Source organism: Mus pahari, chromosome 4, assembly GCF_900095145.1.
Source record: "Mus pahari chromosome 4, PAHARI_EIJ_v1.1, whole genome shotgun sequence".
NCBI lineage: Eukaryota > Metazoa > Chordata > Mammalia > Rodentia > Muridae > Mus > Mus pahari.
This window is the reverse complement of record NC_034593.1, coordinates 5,351,483-5,372,164: the sequence shown is the minus strand read 5'-3', so window position 1 is coordinate 5,372,164 and position 20,682 is coordinate 5,351,483. Positions and strand designations below refer to the sequence as shown.

Sequence of the window (20,682 nt, the reverse complement as noted above, 5' to 3'; positions counted from 1 at the left end):
CCAGCTTTTACTCTTTTCCCTTGGCTCACATTTACTATTAAACAACTAATATGCACTGTGTACTTACTGTGCTTCAGCTTTCTGAAATGAATGACCTCACTCTCTATTAGGATGGCTCTACTTAAGCCAAACAGTATGTTGCCCCCCCAAATTCAGCTACTTGTTATTGTCCAGTTTCCTCTTCCAGCACCACACACACACACACACACACACACACACACACACACACACACACACACACANCACACACACACACACACACACACACACACACACACACACACACACACACACACAAAGCTCTTGATAACTGGGGTGCTAAAATTTAGCAATTTGTCTAGTAAAAAATACGAGAGTCAAGAACCTTGACAAATGAGAGACCATATGGAAGAAACTGTCTGGGAGAATAACACATGATCTGAATCTACGACATAGTATTACCACTGTGGAATATGAAAGTGTATGTTCTTCCCCTCCATTAAAATTAAAAACTCTAAAAATATTTTATTTAAAATATAAATTACATGAAAAACTTCACCGAATGTACAACATAACTCTGTCAGACTTTCAGACAAAATTCTGAGTATTCAATCCATTACCTTTCTGAGACCAATCAAAACTTCTTAGAGATTTATCAACTTCCTGAAGTTGTACTGTCAGAAAAGGAATATACTTAAAAAAATAGGAGCGCCCAGTAGTACACCTTAGTACTAAAACTACTTTTAAAAAAAGGTCTAGAGAAAAGGCAATCCTCAAGACCATGAAACAAAATAACTTAGGCAGTCAGCAAGTAGAAAAATCTGTCAATGCTGTTTCTGGTAAAGTGTTTACTTCAAAGAAACTTTTATATAGGCTGAGGCAAATATATATTCAAGAGTATAAACATTTTTTTCCTTTGGATTACCTAAAAACAAACTTTTTAAAGTATATTTCAGATGACTAAAAATATAGCCAAATCTGTCACAACACGACATAAAAGGCAATGGACAATTATAGAATATTTTAAATTAACAGTAATAAGTCATCTATATCAAACCTGTTTCCAACTAAAACCAAACAAAAGCACAACAATCCCGTAGTGTACCAAATGTGTATTTCAATTTACTGTGTGCAATCTAACAAAAATTTGGTCATAATTTACCAGATATACATAAATGATTTAAGTAATAAAGGAAATTCTGTTTCAAGATAAGGTCATATCTCAAGTAAATAAAATACATTAAGACTGTAAAGCCAAGTCCAGTTTCTATGCAATAAGTGAACTACTGTCTAATAAAGCAGGTTTAGGTGATCTTTTTTTAAATATATATATTTGCTCTTTAATATATATTTATATATAGACAGATCTACCAATTGTAAACTATGGTTTATTTTAAAGGAAGGGGTAGGTGGGATGAGAGAAATCTTTATACTATACTTACATATTCACAAAGCACAACATTTTACCTTTAAAATACTTTTTCATCATAATATCTCTGCCCAACTATGTCTACTTTGGACTTCTCTAGAATTACATTTCACTCATTTGTTTCAAACACAGAGAATAAGGTGTTCTCTTCATTTCAAACAAAAACCAGAATGAAACCCTTCTGCCACCCCGAGGGATACAGAGACTGCCATGCAGGCCAGAGGGCAATAGGTGGTCTCACCACACAACAGGCAGGACACTTCAACTCTCATTTACCCATGCAGGAAGTCACTGTCCAGTATCAAACCATTATTCTACTGAAATCAGAGGCAATGACCAAGTTTGTCTCTTTCAAAAAGAAAATCAACTTTTGAACTTTAACAGATGGAGCACCAAAAAGATTGTGTCTGTCAAAGCAGCTGTGGTTTCCTCCACACAACTGTCATAATTTAGTTACCTGATATAAAATAGGAAAATATACTCAATTTGTATTTAAAAGAAAGTTGAAAATATGGTGTCTCTGTTTTTTATATATATGCTCTGCTCCTGACACATGTCACGTTAGCCTGTCACAAGCTGCTGAGCGTGCCGCTGTCCGCTCAGTCGTTAGTCACCTGGCTACATAAACTAAGTCTCAACTGCATGAAGAACTCTGACTCCTGAGGAATTTAGATAAAGCAACAATAAAGGCTCAACACTTTACTTGTAGTATTTTTGTAGGTTGCTGAATCATGGAGACTATAAAGATTTCATCAAGATGTAGTGACTTTAAGGAATGGAAAAATATATTATCAGCTACAATTTAAAAACACTCATCCCGGTAAGCATGAAACAAAAGAGAATGCACATTTTGTGTTCATTTTAATGATAAAAAAGGGCACAGGAGAAAAACCCTGATATTTCACTTATATTGCATAACAAGCTAACCAAACTGGACATGGGGGATGAATTATAAAACAAATCACTTTATGTATTTTCCTAGGGTCATTCTTCAATTAGACTTCTGTATTTCAAATAAGGCTGAGGTATAGTACACTAAGAGGCAAACAAGAATAGTGCCAAAGTAACAGATACCCAAAACCAAAACCCATGTCAGAACACATCATATAGTAACCATTTATCAGATTAGAGCAGCAGGAGAAAGTTACTTCTAAGTCATAATCATTTTAGTGGTATTTGTCAGCTTCACCATGGTAACTTTGTAACATCATTCTTCATTTGTGAAGTAGTAAAATTCATGTCAAAAAAGGGAGGGAGGGCGGGGAGCCAGTTAGTTCATTCCAATAAATTACCTCTCCAGTTCTTATAAGCATGCCTATCAGCACAAAATTAAGAAATAATATCTAAGACTAGAAGAGACTTGGTTTAAGTTATGAAGCAAATAAAATGAAAAAAAAAATACAAGAAAATAGAACCAATGGGGTTGAAAAAGCCCCTCACTGAAAATCTGTATTAAAAAAAATAAAATTAATAAAATAAAAATAGAAACAAAACTCTACTAGTATAAACTAGCCTGAGTGGTTTGATTGACAGAGTGATTGGGACAACTGTCACTGCACTTCCATAAATGGGTTTCCTCACTCATGTTAAATGGCACATGAATGTAAGCAAGCTCTGTAAAGGACAAGGATTATATTTTCATACAACCCAAATAGTTAACTGTATATCCTATAAATAAAAAATAGTTTACTTTGACAACTGACTGAAATATGTGAGGACTCCATGTATCCAACCACATGGTTGTTTGCTGTATAGTCCTGTGCAAATATAAAAAAATTTTTTTGCTATAAGGCTTTAACCCTACAGTTTTTCACAGCAACAAAACTACCATCCAGCATGTACCATATTTTGCAAGCCTTCAAGTTCAACAATCCGAATTGTCGATTCATAGTACGTTCAATGCAGCATTCTTGAGGAATATAGTAGGTCAGCTAATCATCCAGAGACATAAACGCCTCCTGGCTCATCCCATCGAGGTGCATCATTCTCATCTTGTCCGTCTTCAGCCAGTTCTTCATCGGGCTCGCCGCCTTCATTTTCCTCGAACTCTTCATCCCGAGGGAACTCTGTATCTTGTCCCTGATTTACAACTTCTTGTCCTCCTGGCTGTGATTTATCTACACAGTCCATACATACTCCGTAGCGTCGAGAACCATGTTTGATTCCAACACTGGCTGCTAACATGAAGATCTTCTTACACACCATGCATTTGTATTTTTTATCCTTTTTATGCACCTAATAGAAAGAGGAAAAACTCAATATAAGAGTAGTACAGATAAAGAAAGCATTTGAGCCATTCAAAATAAGCCATACAATTAGTAATGAAAGGACAGTTACTATTTCTAAATGAAGTACAATATCACCTCAAAAATAATTCTGTTTAAAGCAGCTTAGCATACTTCCTTAAATTTGCAAGTATATGCCACACACCTCTATGATCAGCAGCGTTTCAAGGCACTTACCAGGGAATGTCTTTTTACGTGTTCTCTTCTAGTAAACATCTTTCCACAAATTTCACACTTAAATGATCTTACTCCAGAATGAATGAGCAAGTGCCTTTTTAGTGTTCGTCTGTATTTGGCTACATAGCTACAATGAGGGCATTTCAACTTGTTCATGATTAGAGATGAGTCACCTTAAAGGGAAAAAAGTACTGGTTAATATATAATTGAGAAACCACCTACCAATACTATGTTTAACCATATAGGAATAACAATTAACACAGCTTGGAAGCACTTAATCATGGAATTTTAGGATTTTGTAGTTGTTTAGTTGACCAATACTTGCCATTTTCCCACGTTTCTTGTGTGGGCCAAGATTCTGGCAATAATCCATACTTGAAATCATTTGACGCACCCGGTAGCAATCCGAATTTGAAGTCATTTGAAGTACTTGGTAGCAACCCATACTTGAAATCACTTGAAGTGCCAGGCATCAAACCATACTTGAAATCATGTGATGCTCCTAGTACAATTGAAAAGTGATTTTGAAGTAATGGTTGGGAAAAACTCTTAATTAGAGGCAGAGAAAATAAAATACAATTATAAGAACAATGATAAGCTATCTTAATATAAACTAAGTCAAGCTGCATGTGCTGGCTCACACTTGGATACTAGCACTTGGGAGACTGAATTCAGAGTCAGCTATGTGCCACAAGGAAGCCCAATCTCAAAAAACTACCCAATTCCTTCCCATTCTATCTTCTCTCAAACCTGAACAAAAACACGAGGTCCTAGATCCAATTCCCATACTCCAAGGATATAAATAAAACACCGGAACCTCCAAAAGTCTAAGCTTAATGAGAAAAAAAAAGCCACAGAAAACAGTAACAAAGGCCTAGTCTACAGTAACAAAACCCAGGTCAGGAATTACCTCTTTCTTAATTTAGTCCTATTTAAAATGTATATAGAATTTACTGGGCCAAAGATTTTTCCTGTATAAGAATATATAGATATATACACAGATACATCTATAGATATAGACATCTTTAGTTTTTGCCACTTGATCCAATCAACCATCAATTCCAGTATGTGGCTTCTTTTTTAGTGGCTGCCAAATTGTTTCCCAGTTTGCACTCAGCCACAGCAATTTCATTTTTTTCCAATTTGAGACATGGCCTTATGCAGTCCAGGCCGGCCTTGAACTTGCTATGTAGCTGAGAATGACCTTTAACTTGGGACCCCCTGCCCTACCACCCACCTGTACCACCACCCCTCCCACAGGTTCTTTTTTGAAAACAATAAAATCCCAATACTGGGAGGCTGAGACAAAGTCGGACTAGGAAGAGAGTAAGACCCTGTTTCAAAACGGGTACAAACCAAAAGCAAGCTAATACAAAGCCTGCCAGGCTGCAAGCAACAAGGGCTACCCATCTAACTCCGTCTGCACTGTCTGTAACCAAACAAAGACTAAGATGAGGAAAGCCTTCTCTCCAACTGCCCCTACAATAAGGGCCTCGGTTTAGTTTTCCGTGGTAGTAAATAAATATGCTCCCACTGCAAGGCACTTTTAACTCTGACGTGCCTGCAACATTCCTTCCCAATATAAGCATGCACAAAACTTATTCATATAGTAATGCAGGTAGAATATCTCTAATTGTAAAATTCCGTAGTCTCAAATGCTCACAAATCGAGAATTTTGTTTAAGAATATTATGTTGATGCTCAAAAATTTCTGATTTTGGAGCATTTTAACTTTTTAGATGAGAGATGCCAACCTTTAATTGCTGCTTCTTGCTTCTATCAGTAACGACTACAAACTCTGAGAGACTCCATCCTTTATAATACCTCTAGTCGCTAGTACTTCTGAGAAAGGGTGCTATCTATAGCAAAAATTTTCTTCCCATAAATTCCTGGATTTCATAAATAAAAAATTTTCTCATTTGCTAGAGATATTGTTCCCCTTAAAAGTTAGAATAAGTTAAGATTTTCTTTGGTAAAAGAACATATAGAAGAAAGTTAAAAAAGGATCTTTGGGAGCTGGGTGGTGGTGCATACCTTTAATCCTACCACTCTGGAGGCAAAGGCATTGTAACTCTGATTTCAAGGCCAGCCTGGTCTACACAGTGAGTTCCAGAATAGCCGGGGCTACACAGAAAAACCCTGTCTCAAAACAAATGAATCTGAGATTTTTATTTTAAAAAAAACAAAAACAAAACACCGTATTACCACTATAAAATTGTCTTGAAATTGGAATATATAGTTTTGGTTTGTTGTTGTTTAATTCAAGAAAGTCTTTTGGGGCTATGTAATCCTAAGTACATTGTTGTTAGCAAATGTGTGGGGCGGGGATGGGACGGGGTGGGGGAGCCTGGACCGCCAGCCTGTCAGTTTCAACTTTCACACTTCTCACCTGAGTTGGGCTTTACGATTCATATTCCTTAAGTAATTAAGTAAAGTAACAGATTTGTTACTAACAGGACATCAGACAACAAGTCATTGTGCTTCTAATGTCCAAAACACACATGACTTTTACTTATTTGTTGAATAAATTTAAGAAATACCTGATATTTTTTATTTGTTCAAAATTCTTCAAAAACTGACTTCAGAAACCATATTAAATCTGTACACTCAAATGGAACTCGCCACACACACACACACACACACACACACACACACACACACACACACACACACACACAGATATTTAGAACTAATAAACTGACAATGCAAGAATTAAATTTAAAAAATACTTCAAGTTCCATGCTTTTCTTCATACACCATTAATATGCAAGCAGCCAGTGGGGTGGCTCATTGTAAAACTACTTGCTGCTATGCTAAGCCTGACCATCTGACTAGGGTCGCTGGGACCCACAGGGTAGAGAAGGCCAATTCCCAGATGTATTCTCATCGCAGTGCCAGAACATGTACGGACAAAAGAAATAGCATTTCTCATTTAAACTTAAGGTACAGATACTCCTCCTTCTTGGTAAGGCAAGCATGTACACACACAATGTAGCAATAAAAAACCTTTATGGAGGGGCTGGTGAGATGGCTCAGCGGTTAAGAGTACTGACTGCTCTTCAGAAGGTCCTGAGTTCAAATCCCAGCAACCACATGGTGGCTCACAACCATCCGTAACAAGATCTAATGCCCTCTTCCAGAGTGTCTGAAGACAGCTAGTGTACTCACATATAATAAATAAATAAATCTTTAAAAAAAAAAAAACTTTAAGGAGATTTATTTTATGGGGTTCAAAACAGATTTCTGTCTAATTCTACTAATCTATTTTAATATTTTATTAAAATACTGAATATTTTAATAGTTATGTAATTTTTTTCCTTTATACTCAATGTTTTCCAAAGTAAAACTGCTTTAAATATCACTGTTCAGAATTTATCAACATTTTTCTTAAATTTATTTTTATGAGTTCTTAAATTTTATTTTTATGATTGTGCATGTGTGCGTGTATGTGAGGCCATGTGTCAGACACCACAAAACCAAAACCAAACATACCAACTTACACTTACCAAGTTCCCAAAGTCATCACAACCTTAACTAACCTGAGAGACTGGTCTCCACTTGGAAGCATTTACACACAACTAGCCAAGAACCTACAGTAGGCTCGCTAGCACTCTACAGTCTTCAGAACCTCTCAGATACATTCTTGCCCAAAACCTTACTGTACCTACCAGCATCTCCAGCATCTTGACCACTGCAGGCTTCAGCCAATAGGTTTGTGTTCATGGTCCTATCACCATCAGGCCCTGAGAGTAGTGCACCATCCAAATCTGAAAATGACACACACTGAGTTCATTTACATACTGCACCAGAGCCAGCCACCAAGAACAGTACTCTCTTCCAGTTTGGTATCTACCACACAGCACAAGTAAACTCCAGGTGGAGCGACCATATTTTACTCGCCTTTGGTTTTCTTGCTGTCTAAACTCAATGCCCAATAACTATGTAATACTGTATGCACCCCACATATGTAAGAGTATGCGCTTGCAGAGTCCAGTCTGTCCTTCCAGTGTGGGTTCCAGGACTCAGAATGCCAGGCCTGTGGAGCAGACCCTTTTACAAGTCATCTCACTAGCCATGGTACTTCTGACTTGGTAATAATTGTGAAAACTGTGCTATTATGTGAAAATACCTTTAATTAAATGCTTTTATCTGAAATGTGTGTGATGCTATGAACAGAACCCAGAGCTCTGAACTAAACAGCCTAGGTGAGTAAGCGTGCTGTAACCGCCCTTAGCTTATGTGACGGACAGATATAGCTAAAACAATGAAGATTTACTTATTCTGTGTATCAATGTCTTGCCAGAATGCATGTATGTGACATGTGGATGGCTGTGAGCCACTATGTGTGTGCTAGGAATCAAACCTGGGTCCTGTGAGGAGGAGCCACCTTTTTAGCACAATTTGAATTCTTAACCCATGATAAAAACAGCTTTCAACCATAAAAACATATCCAACTGTTAGGAATGGTCTTTGAAGAACCAAGATGTCTCAGGTACTAACCCTAGTTTTGTTAACTGGCTACATGACTACACGCCTTGTTAGCTCATTTATATTCATCATATATAGGAATCTGTATAGGAATTTTAGTTGAATAACAAAATTTTATAATCATGTGCCTGACTGACGATCAACTGTTACTGTGTGTAATATGAACGGCAAGTTCTAAAAGAGCAGATTGGAGTTGTTCTGGTTAAAATCCCAGGCAGAGATTTAACACGGGCAGTTGTTGCTATTGGCTAAGAGTTGATTTGATCTACTGGACACACCTAGAGAGGCAGTGTTTCTGTTAAAGCTATAACGATGAGGTGTACTTTTCACTGTTGTTAATAATTTGCTGTAAATCCTCTCAATTCTGACTTCATTCACTCTTCTTGTGCCAATGAGCTCTTATCTCCTTGCTTGACAAATATAGTCTACAGTTTAATAATAAAGATCTTTCTGAAACACAAATCTTAAAATAAAAGACCTTAAGATTCAATGGTTTATTATAGCTTTTAGTATGATTTAATAAGCTTTTTAGTTTAGCCTGACCTTACTACTCAGGTTCCTGCTTCTAATACTAGATGGTGCCTACAGCGCTAAATCCCTCCTCTACTCAACTGAGTTAAGTATCTGAAAACACTTTAAAATCCCTCCTTTGTCAACCATCTCCTTGCCTCAAGACATCTTTGGCATGATCATCCTTGCCTGCTCTGGATTCTGTAAAGTAGTAGATGTTAAAACTGAAAAGATATGTGTTCACTCATACAATGTAATGGGACACGGCACATCCTGGTGTACAATTATAAAAGCCCCAATCACTCAAACACCAAGGAACTAGTAGTATCACCCGGCTGTGAACCAGTATATAAACAGTGGTTGAGGGTTATGGTAAGAATTCCATACTTTGTTTTTAAAAGGATATAAGTCGTTTAGATAAGAAACAGCTCTTCTATTTGAATTCTAAAAATCTACTTCATGCTGTTATGAATGAGAATAAAAGGACTCTAAGAGATGCAGAGACCAATTACAAAGCAATCCTAAGCCCCAGGCTGCGCATTTGCTGCCCAATGCTTGCCTGCCCTTTGCAGGGTTTGAGGTGCAGAAAAGAAGAGAGGAAAGGGTGGGCAGAAAACAGTTCCTAGTAACCAAAGCTGAGGGCTGATGGGTACAGTAAAGTGAAGCAAGCCACAAGGCTTGTTGGGAGAATTGGCAGAGGGTACAAAGTGACATTTAGTCTGGAGCACTGAGTCTAACACACCTAAGAAGTATAGTGTTTAGATGGTTAAAAGGGCAGGCTTGCTTTTCCCCTAACGTCATTCTGCTCTTCATTCATGTACTGGGGTTTAAAGACCATATACGAGCACAACAGGGACCTCTGTCAAAAGGATTAGCCCGTTGGCAGTAACCAATCTGTATTGTAATAAGTCAACTAAGCCAACTAAATAATTCTAACTAAAATTGAAAACTGACTTTCTGTGGGGATTTTTTTTTCTTTTTTTGTAAAAATGCTCAAATTAAATAAATGCCACCTAACGTGAATAATTTTATTATTCCACATGTTTCCAAGAACATAAATTTAATAAATAAGACTACGGATCTGGGGCTGGAGAGATGGCTCAGCGGTTAAGAGCACAGACTGCTCTTCTGAAGGTCCTGAGTTCAATTCCCAGCAACCACATTATGGCTCACAACCATCTGTAGTGGGATCTTCTGGTGTGTCTGAAGACAGCAATGGTGTACTCATATACATAAAATAAATCTATTTAAAAAAAAAAAAAGACTATAGATCTGCTGCTTGGGCTGATAACAAAAATGGCCTGAATATCAGATAATGATAAACAATCCCAGGGGAACAAAGAATAAGACCACTCAAAAATGCCAAGAATGGGGTTGGAGAGATGGCTCAGCGGTCAAGAGCTCTGACTGTTCTTCCGAAGGTCCTGAGTTCAAATCCCAGCAACCACATGGTGGCTCACAACCATCCGTAATGAGATCTGACTCCTTCTGGAGTGTCTGAAGACAACTACAGTGTACTTACATATAATAAATAAATCTTTAAAAAAAAAAAAAGAAAAAAGAAAAAAGAAAAAAAGAAAATGTCAAGTATATAAAAGGACCCTAGAATTATCCCATTCACAAAGTATCTAGAATGCTCTTAGAATATACTTAGAAGGTTAACAAAGCAAGTACAAAAAAGAATGGCTTGTGTTGGGAAGAATGGGGGAATGTTTTCAGAAATTTGACTGTAAGATGGAAGAGAGAGAAAAAATAACAAACTAAGTGCCTAAAGATGTTACAGATACTGACATAATAACGGAGAGAAAGAACTTCAACTTTTGAGTATTGAACACAGAGCAGACTCGTGCAGTAATCCCAACCTTTGGGAAATGGAGACAGGAAGACTGATGTGAGTTTGTGGAATCCTGGCACCTACATGAACTGTGGAGTGTGTTGATCGATGAGTCTGTATCTTAGCAGTGTTCAAGCACAGAGAGAAGATCACATGGGATTGCTAGCAAGGTTCAGTGACAGATCCTGTATCTCAAGGGAATAAGGTGGCAAATGGTAGAGCAGGATATACAATATCCTCCTCAGGCATGTGTCTGTCTGTCTGTCCTCCCCCCCCCCCCAAAACACACACACACCAGAGATCTGAAACCAGAGCTTAGGCACATTTTAAGAATGTTAGTATCTGTTTTCTCAATAGGATGCAACAGTGGGACACGAGATAGCTAGAGTACCTCACTCTTTACAAACACTAGTATTAAACACTAGGTAGAATACTTTGACCTTTGCAACCCAATAGTAGCCCCGAACACACAGAGCTGCTACAATAATTGCTAGGATTAAAAGCTCTACCACCATGCCCTGCTGGAAGTCATTATTCTTAAATGTTCAGACAATCTTCTATCATAATTCTCTCAAGATGGTTTATAATAATGCTTGTTCTGTTCCTGAATTATTCTACTACAGTCATCTGTAGTGATCATGCATTCCTCAACCAGCTGGCTTTTTTGGTTCTTCGGGGGTCACTACTAAGCTGGCCTCATTCATGATCTGTATCTGTCAACTGGTTCTTTAAATGAGGCACTTCCTATCCCCTATCCTAAAGTATTAGACATTTTATCTTGTCAGGTTGGGGTCAGTAGAGAACACGCCTGCCTGCTACGCATGAGCCCCTGGATTCAATGGCCGTAACTGCAGAAAAATTAATGTTCAAGTGTAATCCTACAGATACCAGGTAGGAAACTCATCAGGTGTGTTGTTTCCCTTCAAAATCAAAAGGATACTGTGATATAATTACACTAAGGAATGACTCTTGAAGGAACCAGGTACTTCATTTGTTCTTCATTCCAAAACTAAATCTCAGGGCCCGTTTTCTGCTGATAATAGGCTTTCACAGAATGTGGCTTTATTTAGAAATTAGTCGTTAGGAGAGCAACAGTAACTCTTGGGCTAGAAAGTTAACAACACTGGCTGCTCTACCTACATTTGATTCCCAGCATCCACCTGGTGGCTCAAAACTATCTGAGACTCCAGTTCTCGGGGATCTGGCATCCAAGCTTCCATCTGTACCAGACAAGCAAGTTATACATAAATACACATGCAGGCAAAACACCCATATGCATTTAAAAACCACCAGAAATGCCCCTCTCAAAAAACTTCCTTCAAACTGAATTTCCCTCCTTCTACTTCCTGTGCCATCTCTATCAGGAGTCCTCTTGACTCCTTACTATGTTTTTTTTTGTTGTTGTTGTTGTTAATAACCCTTCCTATCAAATGGCTCCCTATGGCTGACTTTATTTACAATATTCAAGCAGAAAGCTCTTGGATTAAGTCTATGCTAAGGCTGAGCCACACTACAACTAAAACCAGGTTTTCCCAGGAAACAGCACAATCTCGAGGTTTACAGTGTGGTCAAATCAAGGCACTGCCGTCAAATCCTGCAACACTGTGTAAGAATCAAGTTGAGGCCAACTAAGCTACGCAAGTTGCTGTCTCCCAAAAAAGAGGTGAAGGGGTATCCTGTGAAACAGCTTTCCCCCTAAACCTGTGAGGACCCAAAATCTGCCTCTAAGGAGATGATTAATTCCAACAAGTAATCTTCTTGTCCCCAAATGAGCCACGCTCCCCCTGCCCCCACCATGAAACACGGCACAAATTCATAATCCCAGGTAATCAGGAAACTTGGTGGGAAGATGGCCAGGTCCAAGGTCAGTCTGGGCATTTTAGTAAAACTGTCTTAAAAATATTTACACAAAACTGCAGTGTGAAACCATAAGTGAAATGATATAACTAAATGAAATACTATAAAGTATAGTGTTTCAAGTTATAAAACACTATGGAACAAGGCACTACCATCAAATCAGGGTAATCTTCGTACCACAGTAACAGCACAGAAAGGGGGGCTAGGAACCATTCTGGAGCCGGTGTGACACTGTCTGGGGTGGAGTGCCTGACATTGCTTAGGGTCCTCAGCATTCGCAGGCTAGCCTGGCTTCTTCAGGATCCAGATACTCTCAAAATGACATGTAAATCGATGGCAAAAACAAAACAAAACACCCCTAAAATAGCTGAAACTCGTATAAAACGAGACAAATGATCTACACAAATTTCATTTTCACATAAACACAGCATTCATAAATTATCATAGCATAAAAAAATGTCTGCAGATAGTTGCAGAACTAAAAGGAGGCCCTTTCTTCATAAACAGGCATAGGTATCTTTTTCTCTTTAGTCTTTCCCATTCAGTACTTTCATTTACAACCCAAATGTAAATACTAGTTCCTGTAGCACCCTAGAAACTTGTTTTCCATCACTCAAACTCACTGATTCAAGTGACAGACTGCAACTGCCCTGTCTTGCTTACACTAGACATCATAGTTTCAATCTCTCACCATTCAAAGACATATCTCTGCCAATAGTCCTAGTTAAGTCAGTACACGCTGTAACTCAAATCTAACTAAAGAGATCAAATCTCTACTTGAGAAACTCTTGCCAAGTCATAAAACAAAGACCACAACTTAGCCTTTGACATACAAAGACAACCATAGCCTAAGCCTGAGCACACCTCAGCTCTTTTAGTATGATTGTTATCTTGAGATTTACAATTTTTGTTTCTAGATTTCTTATGTGAAAAGGGGGAAATACCATTTGTTATATTATAACCTTTATATTTAACAGCTTTAAGAATAAAAATTTTCAAACTACTGTGGTTAGTGATTAACTCAGTTACCAATTGTTCATGTTACCCTTGTAAGCACAGGGACAAGATTTACACTTATAAACCAATGCTGGGTTTTCTCTATAGGCAGACCCCTGACACTTCCTGGCCAGCCAGCCAAGCATACCCAGCAAAGCAGGAACCAAGCAAGCAAGACCCACCTTATTAAAAACAAAAATAAAAAACGCAGATGGGCACATTGTCTACACACACCCATAGGTACTAGGGCTCAGTGGTTTAAGAGCGCTGGCTTGGCTGGGCGTGGTGCCCAGCACTCGGGAGGCAGAGGCAGGCGGATTTCTAAGTTCGAGGCCAGCCTGGTCTACAGAGTGAGTTCCAGGACAGCCAGGGCTATGCAGAGAAACCCTGTCTCGAAAAANAAAANAAAANAAAAANAAAANAAAANAAAAAAAAAAAAAAAAANAAAAAAAAAAACCAAAAAAAAAAGAGCGCTGGCTTATCTTCCAGGGCCTGGATCTAATTCCCCAGCACCAACATGGCCTCCTCTTCTAGCTCCCACGGCACCAACCATGCACGTAGTGAGTGAACAGCCATACACGCAGGCAAAACACACAGAACAAAAATTTAAAAAGAGAGAAATTTAAGACAACCTGGTCAACTAACTATATTGCTGCCAGAAACCAAATATTCAGTAGTATATAAACTTGAGAGGTGGGGTAGCTTAGTGAGGATGCAAAGGCCCCAGCCCAGTTCACGCCTAGCATTACCAAAATAGAACAGACTACTTCTTCTCCAAACTTAGAGAGGGCCACATTAACAGTGCTCAGACAATGCCCACATAAGGTCTTTTCAGCTCCTATATAAGCACCAGTACAGCCAGATAGAGCAGGAAAGAAGGAACTAAAATGTGTGCATTTTGTTAAGAGCATGTGAGCATGTGGTAAAGACCTATAGCTCAGGTTTGCACTTGAGAGGCAGAGGCAAGAACATCGGTTCAAAACCAGCTTCAGGGCTGGTAAGATGGCTCAGTGGGTAAGAGCACCCGACTGCTCTTCCAAAGGTCCGGAGTTCAAATCCCAGCAACCACCACATGGTGGCTCACAACCATCCGTAACAAGATCTGACTCCCTCTTCTGGAGTGTCTGAAGACAGCTACAGTGTACTTACATATAATAAATAAGTCTTCAAAACCAGCTTCAACTGCTGAGATAATTCCCAAAAATAAAAATAAACAAAAAATTCTCAAGAGCAAAAGTCATGAAGGAAAAAAGAAAAAAAAGGTGGCAAACATCTTAGTTACTACCTCTTTTAAAAGTATTAAAAAATGTATGTTCAGTAAGATTTCATAGCCCAATTTTTAAAGTAAGCAGTAAGCCATGCTTCTAATAAAAGTGATTTAAAAAAAAAAAAAACAAACGAAACAAAACTGGCTTACTTTTCACAACATGCTGTACAATAAAGATGTCTTAAAGATTTACCTAAATATCTGGAATTGAATCCAAGTCCCACGAATGGAGACTGCATATTAAGTCCAACACCCTAGTGGGTTATAGTATAGCCAGTGCGACCACAGCATGCAGACCAGATGGGTAAAGCCAGCCCTTGGGAAACTGCAGCAAGGGGCTAAGCTGAGGTACATAGCCAGACTCTGCCTTAACAACAGAAATATTTCTGCATGACAAAATAGGAATATTCACATTCAAGAAAAAAATTGAGAATACACAAAATAAACTTTTTATTCTCAAAATTAATTCTTTTAAAAGTTTGGATTTTTAGAGATTTTTATGATTTCCTAGTAGAGAGTTCATTAGAGGTACACCAGGGATTCTTAAGTAACAGAGCTACACCTAAAACTCACACCTCAACCTTAACAAACTTATAATAACAAGGTCAAACTAGTGAGAGATCTCAAAAATGTCTAATAGTCATAAAATATTATTTTAATGGCAAGTGAGCTATCTCAGTGGATAAAGATATGACCTGAGTTCCGTCCCTGTGAGCTACATGGTAAGGAGAGAACTAATTCTCCATAAGTTGCAAAGCACAAATATATACACACGCACAAATGTGTTTATTTCTTAAGAATGTATAACATTTAGAATGCATTTCAGAATTTTGCAATGCCCAAAGTAATAATGAACAACTATTACCATAAATATAGGAGAACAGAAATGGTGGTTAGCATATAACTTTAAATATAAAAGTTCTATAACTAGAATTACTAATTATTTCAGATATATGCTTTACTAGGATTCCCAAAGGGCATACAGTTTGAGCCCCGTTTCCTCAAAACTGCTTTCTAAATACCAGCTTATATGCAGTTTCCCTGGGAGGCAAATACACCAATTACAAGAATGAGGTGGGGGTCCGTGAGATGGCCGAGTCTATAAAGTCACTCACTGCCACACTTGCTGTCCTGAGTTGGTCCCTAGGAGCCATCAAGTACAAGGTGAGAACCAGCACCTACAAATTGTCCCCCGAGTTCCAAATGTGCACTGCACTAACTGTGCATGTGTGCTCATGCAAAACAAAGAAAATGTAAGAATAAAAAGAAACAGGTTGTGGCGGCACCCTACGAGTTTCCAAAATGTTTCAAAAGCTGAGGCAGGAGCATCACAAGTTTAAATTTTTCCTAAACTACACAAAATTTATTGAAATGTAGGATATATCGTACTAACCTGTGTCAGAATTCTTTAAAATAAAAATTAAGGATTAATTAATTAATACCTCACTAACAAGGCCCTACATTTAAACCAATATTGAAAAACAAATTAGTAACTAAATTTCAAATGTCAGATTTCATTTAGTATAGTTAAAATTCCATTTTTTAACATCATAAGATCATTTTTCCCTTTATTTGCTTAACGAGTTTTCAGTTTTTAAATCAAACATGCTACCCCCTCCCCGGTTCCCTCCGTGTCTCTCTGTGTATACATCTATCACATGGATAGCTTCAAGCCATTAGCATTAAGTCCAACAAGATATGATAGCTTAAAGATCCAAAATGTACCATCTCAATAAAACCTCCAGAGAATGTTAGAAGATGCAATCCCAGCTCCAACATAACAGGACAAAAGGATGCATTATTAGAGCTGTAGTTATAAACAAGTCACACTTCCTTTTAAGGTGTTCACAAATCTAAATATGCCAAGCATTGAATTTAGATTTCAAATATTCACTAGTACTTTCCAGATGTTTGTAAGAGAGCTCTAAATTCATGCAAAAGCATGTCTCGCTAATTTTTTTACTTTTAAGTGAAAAATTAAGCACAATAATGATATAGATGTTAACATATTTTCAAGTTTAGAACTAAATATTTTTAAGGTTTTAACGGAAGACATGCTTTTGAAGACTCTCACTTTTACCAGGAGACTGATCTTGGGGAAGGCATCCATACCTTAAATAAATACTACATTTGTTATATTGGTCAAACGTCCCTGCAAAGTTAAACATCAGTTCTCTATAGTCAATAATAGATGAAATGGTACTTAAATTAGAAAAACATGGATTCACAGGTATTATTTACACATCTAATCAAGATAGAAGTATTAAAACTATGTCCAAATTCTACCTCAGATGGCAGAATAGGGGCACTATAGAAGTTAATTTTGACTCAAACTGAAGGTAACTTCTAATAACTGTCATCATATACAGAGGTTGCTTAAGGCCATCTTTGTCAGCAAGCCAAGCCACGTAAGACCATCTATCTAGCATTGGGCACAAAGTACATAGCGCTGGAAAACTGTTATAAATAACTTCAACAGTCTTTTCTAACTTTAAGGGCACAGACATAACTTGTCATTTACTTTTCAGAGAACCCTGTAAACAGTACTGTATTTTAAATACAGTACTCCAGCTTAACTTACTCATACCCATCATAGTCTATACAGAGAGGAGCAGGTTTCAAGAGCTAACTGAATCTGGGCTCTTATTCCACCAGTTGATCCAACTGTATGTAGACTCACCTGTAGAACTTCAACTGGAATCCCTAAGCTAAGAGTCCCCCCGCTATTCTGACCTGTAATGCTCAAGGTTTCCAATCTATAGCTAAGATGAAGAGACAGGTTTTTGACAAGGGACTAAACAAAGCTTTGCTAGAAATAGTTCCTTCTGTTTGTATACGACCTACAGTCCTTTCAATCATACCAAAGTATAGCTTTTGTGTCAGGGCTGCTTCGTATTGTAGTTTAGCTTTTACATTAAAAGCCCAGCTGGGCATGGTAATATACACCTTTAATCACACCAGCTGGGAAGGCAAAGAAGCTTTGTGAGTTTGAGGCCAACCTGGGCTACATGGGGAGTGGGTCCATCAGCCACAGCTACACAGTGAGACTCGGTGGAAAAATGTCTCACACTATTTTCTGACTGTAAAGATCTAATACGGTCTATTTTCTTTCCTGTTTAAACAATTTGTTCCTTTCACCTGCATGGATGTGCACTACTTTTTCACATGTGCCTGTGCCCTCAGAGGGTGTCAAGTCCCAGGAACTGGACTGACAGCTGGTGGTGAACCACTGTGTGGGTGCTGAGAATTTAACTCAGATCTTCTCGAAGACACCCCTTTTGGAAAATTTATTTTGATTTTTATTATATAAATAAAGGCATAGGAACTAACAAGGATTGGGGTCATTATATTCTTAAAGTTACAAGAAAGGCACATGCCTTTGGACCCAGCACTTGTAAGGGCAGCTTGGTCTACAGAGCAAGTTCCAGGTCAGCCAGGGCTTATACAGAGAAGAAACTCTGACTTGAAAAAAGTCACAAGAAATATACTTCCAGGGCTGGTGAGATGGCTCAGTGGGTAAGAGCACCCGACTGCTCTTCCAAAGGTCCGGAGTTCAAATCCCAGCAACCACATGGTGGCTCATAACCATCCGTAACAAGATCTGACGCCCTCTTCTGGAGTGTCTGAAGACAGCCACAGTGTACTTACATATAATAAATAAATCTTAAAAAAAAAAAAAAAGAAATACACTTCCACCTCTCTTTAAAACTATGTTGGAAGGGAAAGTCTGTATTGTTCTGGGGCAAAGTAGGGGAGAGTGCACTGGAAGGTGTTATGTTAACTAGATCCTACAACTGAATTTCAAGAGACAAAGTGACTAATTACACATTATTACTAAACACTGTCATAAAATAGTGCAGAGGCTGCCAATAGGAGTCACAGTCCTTGATAATACTGAAGGGACTTCAGAGTCCCAATTTAAAAAATTTCCAAATTATGAAAAGGCAAACCCTAAAACCACTTTTAGTTTTGGTTAGCATCTAATAAATACACATAACAGAGTTATCACTTATTATAAGAAAGTTCTTCAAACTGTGATGTACAATGGGCTAAGGATATTAACAACAATTCTGACTTAAAGATTAAAGACAGCGTGATCTTATGGTGTTTACAGAAATATAACCTTATCCTAAGTCAGAAAGAATCTGTTACATAGTTATTAATAAGGATTTTGGTAGGTGGTACTTCAGTTACCACCCAATCTAAAACTTAAACTCACATATACATACAAAAGACCCAAAATTAAGAACTAAATATCCTTAGTTCTATTACTTTAATAATTAAAAGTAATCCCAGCACTTGGGAGGCAGAGGCAGGCAGATGTCTGAGTTTGAAGCCAGTCTGGTCTACAGAGTGAGTTCCAGGCATCCAGGATACACAGAGAAACCCTGTCTCAAAAACCAAAATAATAATAATAATAATAATAATAATAATAATAATAAAGAGATTAAAAGTAAACTTCAGCAGGTACAAAACGGGACTGACAAGCTTACCTGGCTCTTCCTTGATGAGTAGGGCCTTGCTTTCTTCTGGGTAGGCAGCAGGGGGCTGCATCACTGAGTCCTCTACCTTTGTCTCACTGTTAGGTGGTATATTGTAAACGAATCTCTTTGTAGTTTGGTTTTTCCTCCTTGCTTTGCCAGTCTCTTGAGAGGTCATATTATTCCAAATAAACACTTTCGTTTTACCTTGAGATTCATTTTCAGCCAATTCAGGAGAGCCATCCCGGATCCAGTTATTGTCATTCATCTGGTAGTTTTCTACTTGGCCCTCGTCGACATCACAGCCATCGTTTTCAATCTTTATGTTACTTGCCAAGTTGGTAAGATTCCGCGTAGCCCAGAAGCTGGCGATCTTTTGATCCCGTGATGAAGTCAGGCTGTCTCTACTAACCGGCTTCCTATTATTATAGTCCACAACCACAGACTCCGGCGCTTCAGATTTAATGCTTATATTTAAGGCATCTTTAATGAAATTCCTGCAAGTTTGAACGACTTCACTCATTTGAAGGTAGCTGGCCACTGTCATCACTTCAATGGCATTTTGGCTTGTGAGCACCAGGTTCCCAGAATACAGGAAGTCCAAGATGACTGAAAAACCTTGAACTGCAGCAATATCTAAGTGGGTAGTATTATTTTGGTTAGGGCTTTCTTTGTTTGAAACACAATATAAAGTCTTAAAGAAACGGCTGCCTGCAACCAGGATGTTCTTATGAGCTTTAAAGATTTTCCCGCTCACCACAATGCTGACGTCACAAAGAATATCTTTCTTTCTCTGCTCATCTAGTTGTCGAAGAAGCTGATAGCAGTAAGAGTTCTCATTTGGCCTGCTATTAAAGTCACAGTACCCCTCCTCCGATGGTATTTCTGACTCCTGTAATTGGAGAAAAACATTAACATTAAATTTTATAATATAAATTTTATAATAAATTTTTATAAGTCCAAGAAAACAATGTAACTGTTAAATCATTATACAAGCAGGTCAATTCATGAATAGTTATACACTGTGAGAGAGAAATAGCCACCATGGGGCTGGAGATGGCTCAGCAGGTGAGAGCACCGACTGCTCTACTGAAGGTCCAGAGTTCAAATCTCAGCAACCACATGGTGGCTCACAACCACCTGTAATGAAATCTGACTCCCTCTTCTAGTGTGTCTGAAGTCAGCTACACTGTACTCATATAAATAAAATAAAAAAAAAGAATTATCCACCATATTAAACCCCAAAATTAATGTACCAAGGCTGGTGCAACTCGCTATTACAGAAAGAAAGAAAGAAAGAAAGAAAGAAAGAAAGAAAGAAAGAAAGAAAGAAAGAAAGAAAGAAAGAAAGAAAGAGAAAGAAGAAGAAGAAGAAGAAGA

At 38.0% G+C, this 20,682-nt stretch overlaps 1 protein-coding gene across 1 annotated transcript in view; it reads right to left on the bottom strand.

Moving 5' to 3' along the window:
- Positions 1 to 269: 269 nt before the first annotated feature.
- Zbtb10 (zinc finger and BTB domain containing 10) overlaps positions 270 to 20,682 on the bottom strand; it is a 33,678-nt gene continuing 13,265 nt past the window's right edge. Inside the window, exons 2-6 of the mRNA XM_021196753.2 lie at positions 19,315 to 20,194; positions 7,538 to 7,636; positions 4,196 to 4,372; positions 3,871 to 4,043; positions 270 to 3,643 (exon numbers count right to left, since the gene is read on the bottom strand). Of these exons, the coding sequence (XP_021052412.1) occupies positions 3,344 to 3,643; positions 3,871 to 4,043; positions 4,196 to 4,372; positions 7,538 to 7,636; positions 19,315 to 20,194 (1,629 nt within the window). The 3' untranslated portion in view covers positions 270 to 3,343. The remainder of the gene's footprint in view (positions 3,644 to 3,870; positions 4,044 to 4,195; positions 4,373 to 7,537; positions 7,637 to 19,314; positions 20,195 to 20,682) is intronic.